General features: G+C 40.5%; 1 protein-coding gene across 1 annotated transcript; it reads left to right on the forward strand.

Moving 5' to 3' along the window:
* Window positions 1–3,482: 3,482 nt before the first annotated feature.
* On the forward strand, window positions 3,483–15,456 carry LOC131222855 (uncharacterized). Its single transcript, XM_058218075.1, has 3 exons — window positions 3,483–3,680; window positions 3,749–4,016; window positions 15,178–15,456. Exons 1-3 carry the CDS (start codon window positions 3,597–3,599, stop codon window positions 15,324–15,326), a joined length of 501 nt encoding a protein of 166 aa, XP_058074058.1. The 5' UTR covers window positions 3,483–3,596; the 3' UTR covers window positions 15,327–15,456.
* The last annotated feature ends 419 nt before the right edge of the window (window positions 15,457–15,875 follow it).

The following is a 15,875-nucleotide window of genomic DNA, read 5'->3' on the forward strand; positions in this document are numbered from 1 at the left end:
TTGTCAGTTTGTAGTTTCTGAGATCCATTGTTGTGTGACCCAAACCACTGAATGTCTTGAGCCCCATATTGGGAGATCATCGCCATCGATTTTTTTAACCTTTTTCCGTTGAAATGTGGACCATATCTGTATTTTCATTTCTTAACTACCTGTTTTCTGGTCACCAATTGAAGGGTTGGGATTTTTCCTTGTATGAGGTTTTTGTTGCAAGCAGTGGGACCCATTGTCTTAATGTCTAAATCAATGAATTGTGGACCCCACTTGTACAAACCAAAGTTTAAAATTTTGACTTGATATCCAGCTGGGTTGGGTTGACTCAAAGACTTGATTCGACCCGAGTCCACATTTAATAATTAAACTAGGAAAAAAATTTGATCCATAATAGATACTAAGAAACTATTATTAGTCTAAAAGTAGACAAGCTGAATTGCAAAAGTATTGTTTGCCTTGCTAGGTGATGTTGTAATCTCACCTGTTTGAGGTCATGCTTTTGAATCTCACCCATCACTCAATTGTAAATCGAATTCACTTAGTGATTCTTTCTTGTCACCCGATTTGCTGAGTCTGAACTGAGTCAAGCTCATCAGCGAGTTTCATAGAGATTCGGCTTGATTTCTTATCAACCCGAGTTGACTCAGCTTGGTTTCTACAGAAGTCCACATTTAGAAGTATGATACAAACTGATAAAGAGCCATTATGAGGCTTGCGTCATTTGCTACAGCTGTCTTTCCCACTCGCTGCTTGTTATTTGTGAATGTAGGATGTTTTATGTATCTTTCCTGTTTCAAAAGAATCAAAACAGAAGATTGACACCGTCATCATGTGGGGCCATACATGTAAAAAAAATACATCAAAGGTTCAAATTCCGCCAAATGTGTGGCCTACCTGAAGATCAACAGGTAGCTTTTCTATTTGGATGAATGGTCAGTGAACTCATTCAGGTTCACTAATTTAGCACTCTTTATCGCTCTAACATGTTAAGAGTAACCATTATTGTAACTACACTCATGTTAGGCCTGAAATGGTTACATGGGATACAGGGCACCCATTAAGGCATCGGTTATCCATTTAAGATATGAAATAAAATAATAATAATAATAAAATTCCAACCATTTTACACTAGAAATTTGGAATACTTATCTTTTCTTCAAAAACATAAAAACAGCTTGACATCTTTAAAAATAAAAAATAAAAAAACTTTTAAAGTAAAACATCTATTCATGATTGGATGTGCCACTTTCATAATGGAAAGGCCTTGTTGGACGGGTTAGATGGCATACGCACCGCACGTACAAGTTTGACAGGCTGTGGCATACACAAGGCACTACATGTAGATCCATGTCAGCCTCTTTTTTCATTTTTTTTTCCAAATTAAAAAAGTACTAATAAGTATTACTAATTAGTAATGACTGATTATAAATATTAGGAAAATTAATATAAGATAATATGCTCGGATCGGGGCCGGGTTTGCATGCGGGCAAAGGAATACCCACGGCGGCCCAAATATTGATATGAGGTCTCTGCACATACACTGCCTAGTTCATTTGATGGGCGGCTTGAATGTTTTAGATTTTCACGCATCATTCCTCTTCCTTTGGCTAATATGCTACTGCTGGAGCTCACTTGTATTCCTAATTGGTGGTGTCTTATCCACCCAACACGTAGTAGCTGTATAAGTAAATCCAGACTGTTCAAATGATTGCTACCCTACCCTCTTGACTATTTCTAACCATGCAATTTAGCCTGATGAAATTGGATCGTCCATTTTATGCGAACCAACTTGATGGCTAGGATCATTACATCAGCATGGTATACTGGGCCATCTTACATCAACCGTCACTTAAAATGTGGACGAAGGTTACCATAAACTAACCCGTTCAATTGCTTCTATTGGAATTTTCTTCTCCAGCGGTGCACTTTCTGATACGTGGCGCACATCTTTGAACGTTAGACACGCGTTCTAAATTCTGACAAGTGGGACAAATGGTTTCATAATCCAGACCGTTGGTCTGTTTGCACTATCGTGGATGGAGTATGTCTCAAGAAACATGCGTCCTGACTGGGCCCAGGTCTACTTGTTGTGATGGTCTGATGGATGAAATTATCTATCCTATGGGTGCTATTTGGGTGGCCTATGTTCCATTAATCATTCTGAATGGACGATCTCAACCATTCATTTGTCTGTTGAATATATTGGCCACATTTAAAGGGTTAATATTATCGGATCCGGACAGTTCAATGGGTAGGTCCCACTGTGGTTGGGTGGACACTGTTCACAAATTGCACAGATTGGACACTCCCAACCTTGTCTACTTTTGGCTTTTTCCCATTTGATGTTGGCCGTTGGCAGTGTTCTTCCAACCATCCCTCCAATCGGTGAAAATTCCACCATGGCTAACTGGTGGTCGGGACCCACTATGGATCGTCCCATTTGTGGGAGGGTCAAAACAAGGGGCAAGGACGACCGATCCCAGAGGCAGCCATGTGGGTGGGGTCCTGACCATGGGGCCTACCGCTATGTATGCATTGTATATCCACGCCGTCCATCCGTTTTTCGAGCTTATTTTTGGGCATGGTCCCAGAAATGGTGGACCACATCACCAGATACAGTGGTGATTGAACTCCCACCGTTAAAAAATTCCTAGGGGTCCACCGTAATGTTTATTTGCCATCCAACCTGTTCATAAGGTCACACAGGCCTGGATGAAGGGAAAACACAAATATCAGCTTGATCAACAACTTTTCTGGCCCACAGTTTTTAATGGTCAATCACCACTGTTTCTGGTGATGTGGTCCAACTGAGACTTGGATCTGCTTCAGTTTTAAGCCCATGGCTTAAAATGAGTAGAAAAGACGGATAGACGGCGTAGACATACAGCGCATACATCGAGATGGGCCCCACGGATAGGGTCCCACCCACACACGGATGGATCCGGGGTCGTAGCGAATACGGGCCACCGAGGGGGAACCGTGATGTATTAGTTCTATCCACACCGTTCATCCATTTTTTCATATCCTTTTAGAGTACTAGACCAAAAATAAGGCAACTTCAAGCTTAAATGGATCACACAGTGAGGATTAATTTCATACCGTTGAAAAATTCTCAGGGAACACAGAAGTTATGGATCAGGATTATATTTACTTTTTCACTTCATCCAGGTGTATATGACCATATCAACAGGTTGGATGGAAAATAAATGACACGGTGGACTCTATGAAGGTTTCAATGGTGTGCGTCCTTAGCACTGCTACTTCCTGTGATGTGGTCCACTTGAGCCTTTGATATAGCTTATTTTTGATCCAGTATTTTAAAATGATATGCAAAGATGGATGGACGGTTTGGATAAGAGTAATACATCACAGTGGCCCCTCAGTGTCCCGCGGGGCATCCGCCTGTCCCGAGCTTGGAACAAGCGGGGTAGTACCTAATCCGCGCCCATGGAATACATCCATAACTAGTTCTTCTCACTTCTGTTTATCAGCCATTTCATTCCAAACCCATTTTGAAACGGCTTTTTTTGTAACGAGAAATACAGAAAAGCAATTTAAATACAAACACCCCAAGAATTTTTATTATTATTCGACAGTGAATCGAAATGGATGACAACATGAAACAACTGCAACAGATTCTAATGGAGGTTGAAACTGAAGCTGAGCATCTCCTTCTTGCACGGCAGCAGGTTAAGTTCTCTCTCGTTTGCTCTGATTGCTTTATTTACGTTTCCTGAATTTATTGATGCGAATGCAGCTAGTCGAAAATGATAAACTAAGGAATGGAAATAGAGAGGCCTTGACGGCTCTCCGTAAGAGAGCCCGCACCACGAAGACAAGCGTACCATCTCCTTTCGAGTCGATCATGAGAGAAATTGGTGGATCCGAATCGAAGCCTCTGGTGAAGGAGGTATGTCGGACATGTGGCGATCATGACTCGACGGAGCATACGTGGATGATGTTCCCCGGTTCGGATGTTTTCGCTCGAGTACCATTTCATGCTGCCCATACTATCTTAGAAAAAGGTATTCTCTAAATCCCTCTTGGATGTGAATTTCACTTGGGTGTTTGTACAGAAGATTGTATTATTCAATTAAAAGGTTTTGTAGACAGGTAGCTCGATGAAGTTGTTGCTGGATGACCATGTGGGTTTCTTATTCGAGTTATAATAGAACTATTTGGAGTTTGGATAATTGTCTAGGAATTAGTTGGAATACTGATTATAGGGACTTTGCTACTTGGGTTACAAAGTAGCTGTCTAGCTTTTAGAGAAATTTAGTAGCGACTAAAGATTTCTTATCTTAATGTCTGATGGTGGTGGAAAGGAATTGAGAAGCTTTATGTTGCTTGGGATTGAAGTCCTCAATTTCTTGCATTTAATGAGGAGAAGCTTTATGATGCTTGGGATTGAGAAGCTTTATGGTGGTGGAAAGGAATTGAGAAGATTTTGGTTGCTTGGGATTGAAGTCCTCAATTTCTTGTCTTTAATGAGGAAGCCCTGGCAAAATGGAAATATAATTGGTTGGATTGTTTTTGGTGAATATAGCAAATCTTCCAAGTGAGTTTATTATACTATGAGTTTTAGTTTATCATCCTTTAATCGCGAGTGTTGTTCTTCCATTACTATTTGTTTTATTAAATTTCGTAATTTTTTATGTCAAGTATTGTTAAGAGAGTGGTTACATTTTCAAGGAGGGGAGTTTTTCTGGGTGGTGATAAGGAAAAACCTGATTGTAGTATTTGATGAATTCTTTGGAAGGAGCCGCATATAGAAATGAGCCAAGACAAATTTTATAACACTCATTCTGAAGAAAGATAGCATGGTATAGTTATTGGATGTTTGCCCATTAATCCTCGTGGGAAGCCTCTACAGAGTTCTATGAATGGTTCTCTCCAATAGAATCAAGGAAGTTTTGGGTTTTATCATCTCCCCCTTTCAAGTATTCTTTGCGAAGGGTGGGGAAATACCAAAGTGGCATTCTAATAGCAATGAGCATGTTGATTCTAGAAAAAAAAGGAGGAAAGATCCGCGGATTTTTTGTCAAATAGACATGGAGAAAACATGTAGTCCTTGTGTAATATGTTTGTTATGTCTTGTTATTTTTGGAATAATTTTTTTTTTTTTTAAGAAAGTACAAAATTTCATTTCCATTCAAAAGAAAACAAAAAAGACATGGAGAAAGCATATGACTAGGTGGATTGGTCATTCCTATTATACCTCCTTCAAACGTTGGCTTTGGAGCCAAGTGGAGGAGATGGATCGGATCTTGCATCTCTTTGATTCCTCTTCTCAATTTTGATAAATGAAAGTCTAAAAGGATTCTTCAAAAGCAAAAAGGCTTCTGGCAAGGAGATCTGTTCTCTCATTGTCCCTTTACCACGGTTACAAATTAATCATGACATCATCCAATCTAAACATTCTTAACGTTGTTGGGAACCTTTTTATTTTTTATTTTTTTATTTTTTTATTTTTATTTTATAGCTTGTTGGGAACCTACGTATATCGATTTCCCACCTTTAGTTTTCTGACGACATTATAATCCTATGTGGGGTTACTATTGAGCAAGCTAGTGTCACTAAATTCACTATGAGATGCTTCTAAGCAATATTGGGTCTTCAGGTCAATTTCAGTAGAAATGCTATTGCAAGAGTTGGAATCAAGGCTGATTTTTGGAAATGTGAGTGTTGTTTATGGGGTGTAGAGCCATGTAGCTTCTGATGAAGTACCCTAGCTTCCCCTTGGGACAAACTTGTATTCAATAGTGATGTGGGACCCAATGATTGAAAGATTTGAAACAGTTGGGAACATGGAAGAGATTGTACTATATGTTGGGCTGCAACTTGGTTTTGGTTCAATCGAGTTACCCAAGTTTGGGTCGGGTTGGGTCAAACTGTCAAGGTCCTTAGGTTAAGTTCAGGTTGGAAAATGCCAATGCAATTTGAATTCGGATTGGGTTTGGGTTGAGCAAATTCAGGTCGGGTTAGGAATAATCTCGTTGGGTAAGGTTGGGTCAAGTATAAAGGACTTCAGGTTGGGCACATCAGTTTGTAATTTCGGTTGGGTTGGGTCCTCTTGAGGTCCGATTGGGCTTGGTTGGACCCTCAATTTGACCCACCTCGCCCAAGTTTCACCCCCAATTATATGTTTCTTTTAGAGTCTATATACGCTATGCAACATCCTCAAATGTTGAAGCCAGGCGACATTGAATTCTGTCCTATAGGTGGGTGTGAAAGGTGATGTTACAGAAGGTGAATGAGAGGAGATGTGACCAGAGAGAGATGTCGCAGGAAAGAGAGATTGAGGTGAGGAGAGGAGTTGGTTAGGGTTCTTTTCACCCTCTTCCCCCCCTCTTTTACTTAATAAAGAAATTAACCAAATTGGATCAGGCCCAGGTTGACAAAAGAGGCCCATTACAAATATAGGCTGGGCCCTAGGCTCTTCTATTCTTTTACACTCCCCCTCAAGTTGATACATATATATTAATCATTCCCAACTTACTACAAATTTCTGTATTTTGTGTATGTAGAAGACTCTTAATGAAAATATCAACTAACTGATTCTTGGAGGGCACATGCTCTATGATAATTTCCTTGGATAGAACTTTCTCACGAATAAAATGACAGCTTATCTCAATATGCTTAGTTCTTTCATGAAAAACGGGATTGTTAACAATGTGAGTTGCAGCTTGGTTATCACAATATAGTGAGATTAGTTCTTCACCAAACATTCGAAGTTCTTGGAGGAGGGACTTAATCCATAGAAGTTCACATAGCGTGACCCATAGCATGGTATTCGGCCTTGGTGCTAGACCTTGCAACAACACTTCGTTTTTTGCTTCTCCAGATCCCGAGGTTCCTTCCAACGAATGTATAGTACCCCAAAGTAGATCATCTATTTGTTATTGATCTAGCCTAGTTTGCATTGGCATGGCCTTTAACCATAAGATGTCCATTCTTTCTATAAATTAGCCCCCGTCCAGGTGCACCCTTTAAGTAGCGCAAAATTCGGAAGACTGCATCCTAGTGATGTGTCCTTGCTTTGTGCATGAATCTACTAAGCATTCCAATGGCGAAGGAGATGTTTGGATGAGTGAGAAGGAGATGTTTGGATGAGTGACAATCAGGTGTATAAGCTTGCCCACCAGTCTCCTGTATTTCTTTGAGTCTTCACGAGGCTTCCCCTGATCATCATCCAGCTTCACGTTTGGATTGATGGGAGTGTCACACAGTTTGCATCCTAACAATCCTGTCTCTCGAAGCAAGTCAAGAGTATATTTGCATTGAGATGGTATGATGCTTGAGTTAGACCCCACCACTTCAACTCCAAGGAAGTACTTCAAAGGGCCAAGGTCTTTCGTCTAAAACTGCTGCCGTATGTGATTCTTAACTTTGACTATCTCTTCGTCATCACTTCCAGATATAACAATATCATTAACATAGATGATTAGAATCACTGGTTCGTGCTTTACAAACATCGAATGATCGACTTTACAACAATGGAAATTGAAGTCTAAAAGAGATCTGCTAAACGTTTTCAACCATGCAAGTGGAGATTTTTTGAGCCCAAAGATGGCTTTCTGCAACTTGCACACCTTCTCCCCTTGAGCAACAATTCCCTAAGATTGCTACATGTACACCTCTTCAGACATATCATCATTGAGGAAAGTATTCGCAATGCCAAGTTGGTAAAGGGGCTAGGACCTATTTGCTACAAGAGAAATCAAAACTCGAATAGAGTTTAGTTTGACTACAGGTGAAAATGTCTCTTCATAATCTAATTCGACAGTTTGAGTGTAACCCTTAGCAAGAACATGTGCCTTGAGACGCTCAATAAAGCCATCGAGTTTATATTTGATCGTGTACACACATTTACAGCTGATGGTCCGCTTACCAGGGGGAAGAGAGGTTAAGGACCACGTGCAGGTTCGATGCATGGTAAACATCTCATCCTTCATGGCTTTCGGCTACCCTGGATGAGCTAGCGCATCATGGAGAGATGCAGGGACCACTTCATGAGACAGGGCCAAGGCAAAGGAGCAGAAAGAGGGAGAGAAATGGTGATAAGATACAAAATTAGACATTGGATAACGAGTGTGGGATCAAATTCCTTTGCGAAATGCAATAGGGAGGTCCAAATCAAAGGGACGTTAAGGTGGAGAAGGTGGAGGAGAGACCTCCAACGGCAACAAAGGTGGGAGAGGTGAGGCACGTGGCATATCCTCACTTCTAAGAGAAGGCGTGGGTGGCGATAGCATAGCATAGGGCGAGGTTGGGGCAACATGGGGTGAGGTAGGTGTGGGTATTCGTTGGGAAAATATGGCACGTTCTAAAAAAAACAAAGAAACATCAGCACTAATATACTCACGGTTGGAGGTTGGGTCTAGACACCTATATCCCTTCTGAGTCTGGAAATATCCCAGGAACACACATTTGAAAGTATGTGTATCAAGTTTATCAGTGGAACCACCTAATTTATGAACAAATGCGACACATCCAAACACCTTAAAAGGCAATGCAAAAGGTTCAACATGGATATAAAATAGAGAATGAAATAGCTCCATGAAGAATAGATGACGACTGCCTATTGATGAGGTAGCAAGTAGTGAGCACTGCATAACTCTAGAAACGCTTAGGAATGTTCATGTGAGTTAAGAGTAAGTGTGCAACCTCCAATGTGACGATTTTTCTGTTCAGCTGCACCATTCTATTCGGGTGTATAGGTGCAAGAAGTGTGGTGTGTAATGCCATTATGAAGTAAGATAATTCAAAAAAGAAGAGGACATGTATTCAGCCACATTGTTATATCGCAAGCAACATATTTCCCTTTGAAATTGTGTACGAATTTCCATATAAAAGGATTTAAATACTTCGAACAATATAAAACGATCATGTTGTAAATAAACCCAAGTCATTCTAGAGAAGTCATTAATAAAAGTAACAAAGTAACGAAATCTGTTCAAGTTTGGTACCTGAAGGGGACCCCAAATATCCAAATGTACTAAATCAAAAGGAGATAAATTGTGATTCAAAATACGAGGTAAAACTATGTTTGGACAACTAATATGCCTCACAATTTATTTGGTCACAAGATAAAGATGGAACCAATTTATGTAAAGAATCAAGGGAATGGTCCCCAAGGCAGGCATGCCATACGGAAGGATTAAGGGAATCGGTTGAAAGTAGTGCGGAGTCCACGCCCTTCGGTTCGAAGCAGTATAGTCCCTGTAGCTCATGCCCCCCACCAATTGTTGCTCTTGTTTGGAGGTCCTGAAAAATATAATGCGATGGAAAAATGTGATGAAAGGATTCAAAGATTTAGTAAGTTTACTGATAGACAAGAAATTCATAGGAAATTTTGGCACAAATAGAACTGAATCTAAATCAAACTGAGAGCTAGGAGATGTAGTCCCTTTATCTAGGACTAAAGAGAGGGATCCATTGGCTAAGGACACAGGAAGACAAGAGATAGTCATCAAGGGAGGACAAGAGGAAGCATGTACCTGTCATATGATCTGTGGCCTCCGAATCAATCATCTAGGGTGAAGATCCAGCAGATGGAACTGAGGCTTTACCTGAGGTAGCAAGTGAGGTGGAGGCGCTGACACTAGAATTCATGACTGTGGTCCTGCCAAGTAATTTCTCTATGTTTGCCAGTGAGAGATTAACTGATGTGCCCGGAGAAGATGTCTCGCTGAATAGCATAGCGGGGTTTGGCTTGAGGAGCCAGAGATTCAATTCTTCTTCATTAGATCCCAACATTTATCCACTGTATGATTGGTCTTCTTGCAATAAATGCAAAACCGCTGCTATGAAGTGGATTGACCAGGACCACGTCCTCCACTATGGCTGCCCTTATTAGAAGTATGTCTTCCCCGAGCATTGTTGCCTGCATCATAGTAAAGGGCACTATTGTCTGGAGAGGGCGTCGAGAGGTTTGTAGGGTTGGTCGTGTACACATGTAGAACACATGCAAAAACATTAGAGAGGGTTGACACCTACTCACTTCCAAGAATTTGTGCCTTAACTGGGTCCAAATAAGGCAGCACATTGGCAAGAAATAGAGCAACCAGGATCTCTTCTCGTTGATGTTGTTGTTGGGACAAGTCTTGGGTGAAAGGGTGATGAATTGATCATTCGTCAGCTAGGCCATGGAATCGAGTGCAATGTTTATGCAAGTTTTCCCCTTGTTTGATAGTTTGAAATTCACGGAAGATGTCATAAAGACATTGTATGTTCTTTTCCGTGAAGTAGAGTTGCCACAGATTGTCCCAAATCTCTTAGGCGGTCTCTTGATACATCACATTATTGTAAACATGCTCTTCCATGCAATTGAAGAGCCAACTCATCAAATGGTAATCGTCCTCCTTCCACTTAGAGAAGGTATTTGATTTCTCACTTGGGCCATTTTCTGAGATAAGTTCATATTTTCGTTTTGAGTGGATAAAAATGATGACAAAACATGCCCAATGCAAGTAATTCTCAACGCCCCGCAGTTTAATCGATACAATTTGTAAATTCTCCGTTTTACTTGCAACCCGAGACTCCATAATCAATCAACCACAGAATAATAAAGAGACTGAAACATTTTTAAAAAAATGGTTACTGCAGGGGAGTCTACCAATGCTTGGAAAGCCAGAAAACAAAGTAGTCAACAACAAGATGGATCAGCACTGGTGAACAAAGGGAACTGCGGGGCATGCAAGAGTGAGGTGGCCTGTACTTGCAATGAACGTCTAGACAGATATTGCAACTATGGGCTGATGTAGCAACCAGATAGCCACAGTGCTTTTCAGTAACCTAGGCCCACAATGGTTCCTTTTAGTGGGTAGGCCCACATATCTGTTCTTCAAAGTAGATTCCGCAGAAGTGGACCCCACAACAAATCGGCACGTAGCATAATTCCAACGGCCCCATCCATTGATCAACAACAGAAGGGAGAGCAACATTTTCTTGCTGATCAGATCCAGGCCAAAAAGGTGATGCAGCAGGCCTTAACAATGCAGCCACACGATGTAGTAGCAGTAGATACTCACAATGGTTTTGATGAGGATAACTTGAGAGAATCACGACCCAACTAGTCGGATCTAAACTTCTTGTAGATGGTTACTGCCATCTCCATAAATAATAGCCATAAATGAGAACCTAACTGATTCTCTCAATCACAGAAAGAAAATGGAGATTGTTTTAGATCTGATCTGCAGGTGGTTAATGATGCAGCAGATTAATCTTTTCCATGATCATTAGCACAACGTTGATCTCATGATGTTGAAGGTTGCGGTTTGTAATGTTACATGTACTTGTTTTTTGTAATGTTTTGATTTATAAGTGTGTATTGATGTCTTCAACAACAGCGATATATTACATGATACAACCAATATATCCCATGCAATAACTGATACGTGTTCATATCCCAAGAATGCGATATGTAATGCGATACCGATATTCTGAACACTGGTTATAGAAGGTGAATGAGAGGAGAGGTGACCGGAGAGAGATGTAGCAGGAAAGAGAGATTGAGGTGAGGAGAGGAGCCGGTTGCGGTTCTTTTTTCACCTCTCCCCCTCTTTTACTTAATAAAGAAACTAACCAAATTGGACCAGGCCCAGGTCCACAAAAGAGGCCCATTGCAAATATAGGTTGGGCCTAAGGCCCTTCTAGTCTCCAACATACGCTTCAAGTCACACTCTTTCAAATTTACCGACTTACTATTTATCAATTTTCAAGATCTCAGCTTGAGTGGCAAACAATTAGAGAAAATCCAAAGAGATTTCCTTTGGAAGGATGAGGTGATATCGAGAAGAGGAAAGATGGAGTGAAGTGGCAGTAGTCGTTTCAAACCAAGAATTTAGGAATTACTAGCAAAGTGATGGTGGCATTTTAGCAAAGAACAAGAAATGTTTTGGAGAAATTTCACTGCTTCCAATTACAGGAGATGGAGAGGGGTTGGACCCAAAAAGAGGTAATAAGGGGGAATGACTCTTTCATTTTGAAGGCTATATCAAAGTTTGGGGTTGTCACCAAGAGAGGGGGGTCAATTGCTCATGAAGGGGAAGAGATTCAAGGCAGGAAACTGTGAAAGAGTTCGCTTTTGGGAGGATGTCTGGATTGGAAACATTTCCCTTGCTGAAAAATTCCTGTCTGTTCTTAACCTTCTAGAATACTTTGTTTAGGGATTCCTATGGGCAAGTGGATGACAAGATAGAATGGTGCATCAAGTTTAGTAGAAATTTGTAGGACCTAGAAATTGTTATGGTGGTTGAGCTCCTTGACCTATTATATGCTTTGCTCCTCCTTTTGATGAGGACGAAAGGGCTTTTTTATTAAGTGGGGAGGGGCGAATGGTCTTCACCGTAGGTTTGCTCCCTATGGGTGAGGGTTCGATTCCCCTCTTTGGCTTTACCCGATACACATGGTTGTGGGTGATTGTTTGTATCCACAGGGATTAGTCTCACTTCAAAAAGGGCGCGGCGGGGTTGTTGGGGGAAGGATCTTGAATGAACTTTGCTCCGCAGTTGAAGGTGTGGGGGATTTAGTGCTCCTCCTGGAGTCTAGGCTTTTTGTTGGGCGACTGTGGCAAATAAGATTCTTAAGACCTTTGGAAGGGAAAATGGACACTCCCCAATGGATGCATCATGTGCAAAGATTTCTCACGTGCAATGAGGCCTGGAATATTTGGTCTTACTCTTTTCTCCGTTCATCATGTGCAATGAGGCCCGGTGTATTTGACCTAGCTTTTCTCATCTATTCAAAATTTAGCGGGTGTTTTTAGGGTTAGTAACTTAGTATACAATCTCATGGACAGTTGGAACAATGTTCCCCTCAAGATATGAGGCAACAAATTATGGAGAATGCTCCGCCTTGAAATCATGTGGGTATCAGTAAGGAAAGAAATAAAAGAGCTTCCGATGATAAGTCGCCATTCTTATAGCATCATAATGAATTTTAGAGGAATATTAGTTTTCGATATTCTTTGGGAGTGGAAGTAGGTAATTGACAATTCCCATCGGCTACCTATCTTGAAAGCCTTCTTCGGGGTGTTTGAAAATGCCAATGGCAGTTTCCTGGGGAATCCAATGGCTCCTAAGATTTGGGGAATACTAAAGATGATAGGGAGAAATTAAGCTAACTCTTTGGGGCTAGTGGGGCTTCAAACATGGTTTTATATATATGTGTGTGTGTGTGTGTGTTAGAAAATTTTCAAACAGTGCAAAACAGCAAAATGTGTCCATTTATTTTATTTTATTTTATTTTTTTATTTTTTGTGTGCTTTTTAACATATATTTAGTGGTGTAGCAGACTATTCTTATATAGGAATGTTGTATGTCAGCATGACCTACTAAAGGTCAACAATTAGGCCCTAATCCAACACAAATCAAGCATATTAGGAGGATGATAGACCATTTCATTGAAATATAACAAAAAGAAAAAAGAAAAACTTATGGTTTAACCCTTTTCCTAATTTTCCCCAAATTCATCCATTACACATTGATTCATCAAATACCACTCAAATCTTTTGTTTGGATTCCAAAATAGGCCTACATCTAATCCACAATAAGTTTATAAGCATCCTTCATAGTTGAAATGGAGAAAAAAGTGAAAAATAAGAGGAAAAAACCGGGGGGTGGGAAAGGAGACCATTTCAGCTGATACAGCCCTCTTTTTTTTTACCCCCTCCAGTTGACCAATTTATCCATTTATTGCGTGATGGTGGGAGACTGATACAACAAAAATAAAAAAGGAAAAAAAGGAGCTAAAGAGGGCCTTCATGGCCGTACCTGTATCTGTGACTATATGGTTGTATCAGACCATATTAGCCGATACAACTCATTTTTTTAGCAAGCCAATTCACCCCCCTTATCATGTAATGACGGGAACCAATGTGGCCAATACAACCATATTGTAGATACAGCCCGTATCATTTGATATGGGTCTGATACAGCCCGATATGCCCCATATCATATCTTTTTGGGCTCGTCCAATGCCTGCTGGTACCAATATATAAAACCTATATTTGGAAACTCAAATCCTGCAGAGCTTTTGGCAATTTAAATTAGGGTGGATATCTTCGTGAGCCAAGTAGGTGGAACACTGATTGTGAAAGGGAACTCCTCGGCTATGCATGGTCTTCAGGAATGTTTTTCCCCTTGGAACCTATTGTTCATCATAAACGCCTTAAACCTAGCATTCGTGCTATGAATCTCTTTTACACAGGTGTGAAGAGAGTCTAATTTTATTGTGGATTCTTGTTGTCTTCTCTTTGTATTACTCTTATGAGTCTTATGCCTTGATGGATTCTGATTGTACCCTTCGTTTTAGTTTTCAATATATTTTAACTGTGATACATAAATAAAAAGAAAGAATAAAGAGGGAAGTGACAATGTAGCAAAGTTAGCAAAGGGATATGGAGGTGGAGATGGCAAAGGAGAGGGGAGGGAATAGAGGCTGACATGGCACATAGGCATCGACCTGTATCACGTATTGGTGCTAACATGGGTATGATACGACTGATACCATGATATGGCTGCATCGTAATGGTTGTTTATAACCATGGGAGCAACATAAACATTGTTAGGAATAGAGCAGGGATGGGTTTCAATCTTGCTTTCAAGTATTAGAGATCTGTTGTTTCTGGGTTTATTTCTCACTTCCCTTTTATTTCAGATAGGCTTGGTGGATTATGTTTTAGGCAGGGTTTTCCATGGTTTATTGGGTTGGAGTGTCTTGGGTAGGTTCCGAAGGAATGGGGACTGAACCTCTCATTCAGGCTGCCTTCATGATGGTACTTTTGGTAGATCGACTTTTAAGCTAGTTGAATGGTAGTGTTGTCTATCCAAAGGATCTTTTATTTATTCCTTGAGGCTTTTCAAATTATCTGGGACTTCCTGCATGTTGGGTGTTCAGTGATAGCAATTGGTTGAGCTGCTAGACATGTTTCTTCCATCTCGTTCTGTTAGTTCATCTGTGCTAGAGCTTAGCCCCTTTCATCTTTGGGAGACGTGGGTTTTCTTTTCCGTCTCCAGTTGAAGTTATAGAAATGGCAATATGCAACTCTCATAATAGAAGTTCTGTGCAGCTCCCACCACAAAGTGCAAGAGCACTCAAAACTTTTGATCAGGTCCATGGTAGCCATTTGATTAATTCCTCTTATTCGGTAATGCCCTTAATTTCTCTTATTTGGCAATGCAGATCAAGAACGACTGGACTACAATGCAAAGAAATTACAGAGCTACGTGAAAGAAAAGTCCTTGTGGATTTCAGAAAGAGGGGGTCTTGATGACAAGATTAGTCCAGGTGTCCTCAGATCTCTGGTAACCCTGACAGACAAATCAAATTAACTTTTGATAACTTAGTCGTCCTCACCCATGGCTTGGGGCTCTAGTTGTTCTGCTTACTATTTCTCATCAATGTAGCCTGCAATTTGGTTGTGGAAACGAGCTAGAAACTTCAGTTAAATTTCTTGTTGAAAACTGGAACAGGAAACAAACAACAGGGAATTTATGGATTTCCATTTCCTGAGGATCCTATGTTACTTTTGACTTTTGTGTTCTTCAGTTCATTCTCGAGCAGTTCTGCTGCTTTTTCCTGGGATATTCTGATTCGTGAATGTTATAGCTTGCCGGTGGTTCGTTCTAACCTGTCAGATCCGTTCTAACCAGTTTCATACTAGGAATCTACTTGAGCTAAATTTAAGTAAAATAAAAATAATCATATTTCTTTAAGAAAACTGATGACAACCTTAGTTGAACTGGTTTTCAGTGACACTGACCATTTCTGCAGCCAGTTCGAAGCTGTTACAGATTGGAAGATCCTTGACAGTGGATATTTGGCCTTTCTTTGGTTGAATGTGGATCAATTTTATTTCTTGACTGTCCAATTGCTTGTCA

This window comes from Magnolia sinica, chromosome 13, assembly GCF_029962835.1.
Source record: "Magnolia sinica isolate HGM2019 chromosome 13, MsV1, whole genome shotgun sequence".
In the NCBI taxonomy this organism is placed as follows: domain Eukaryota; kingdom Viridiplantae; phylum Streptophyta; class Magnoliopsida; order Magnoliales; family Magnoliaceae; genus Magnolia; species Magnolia sinica.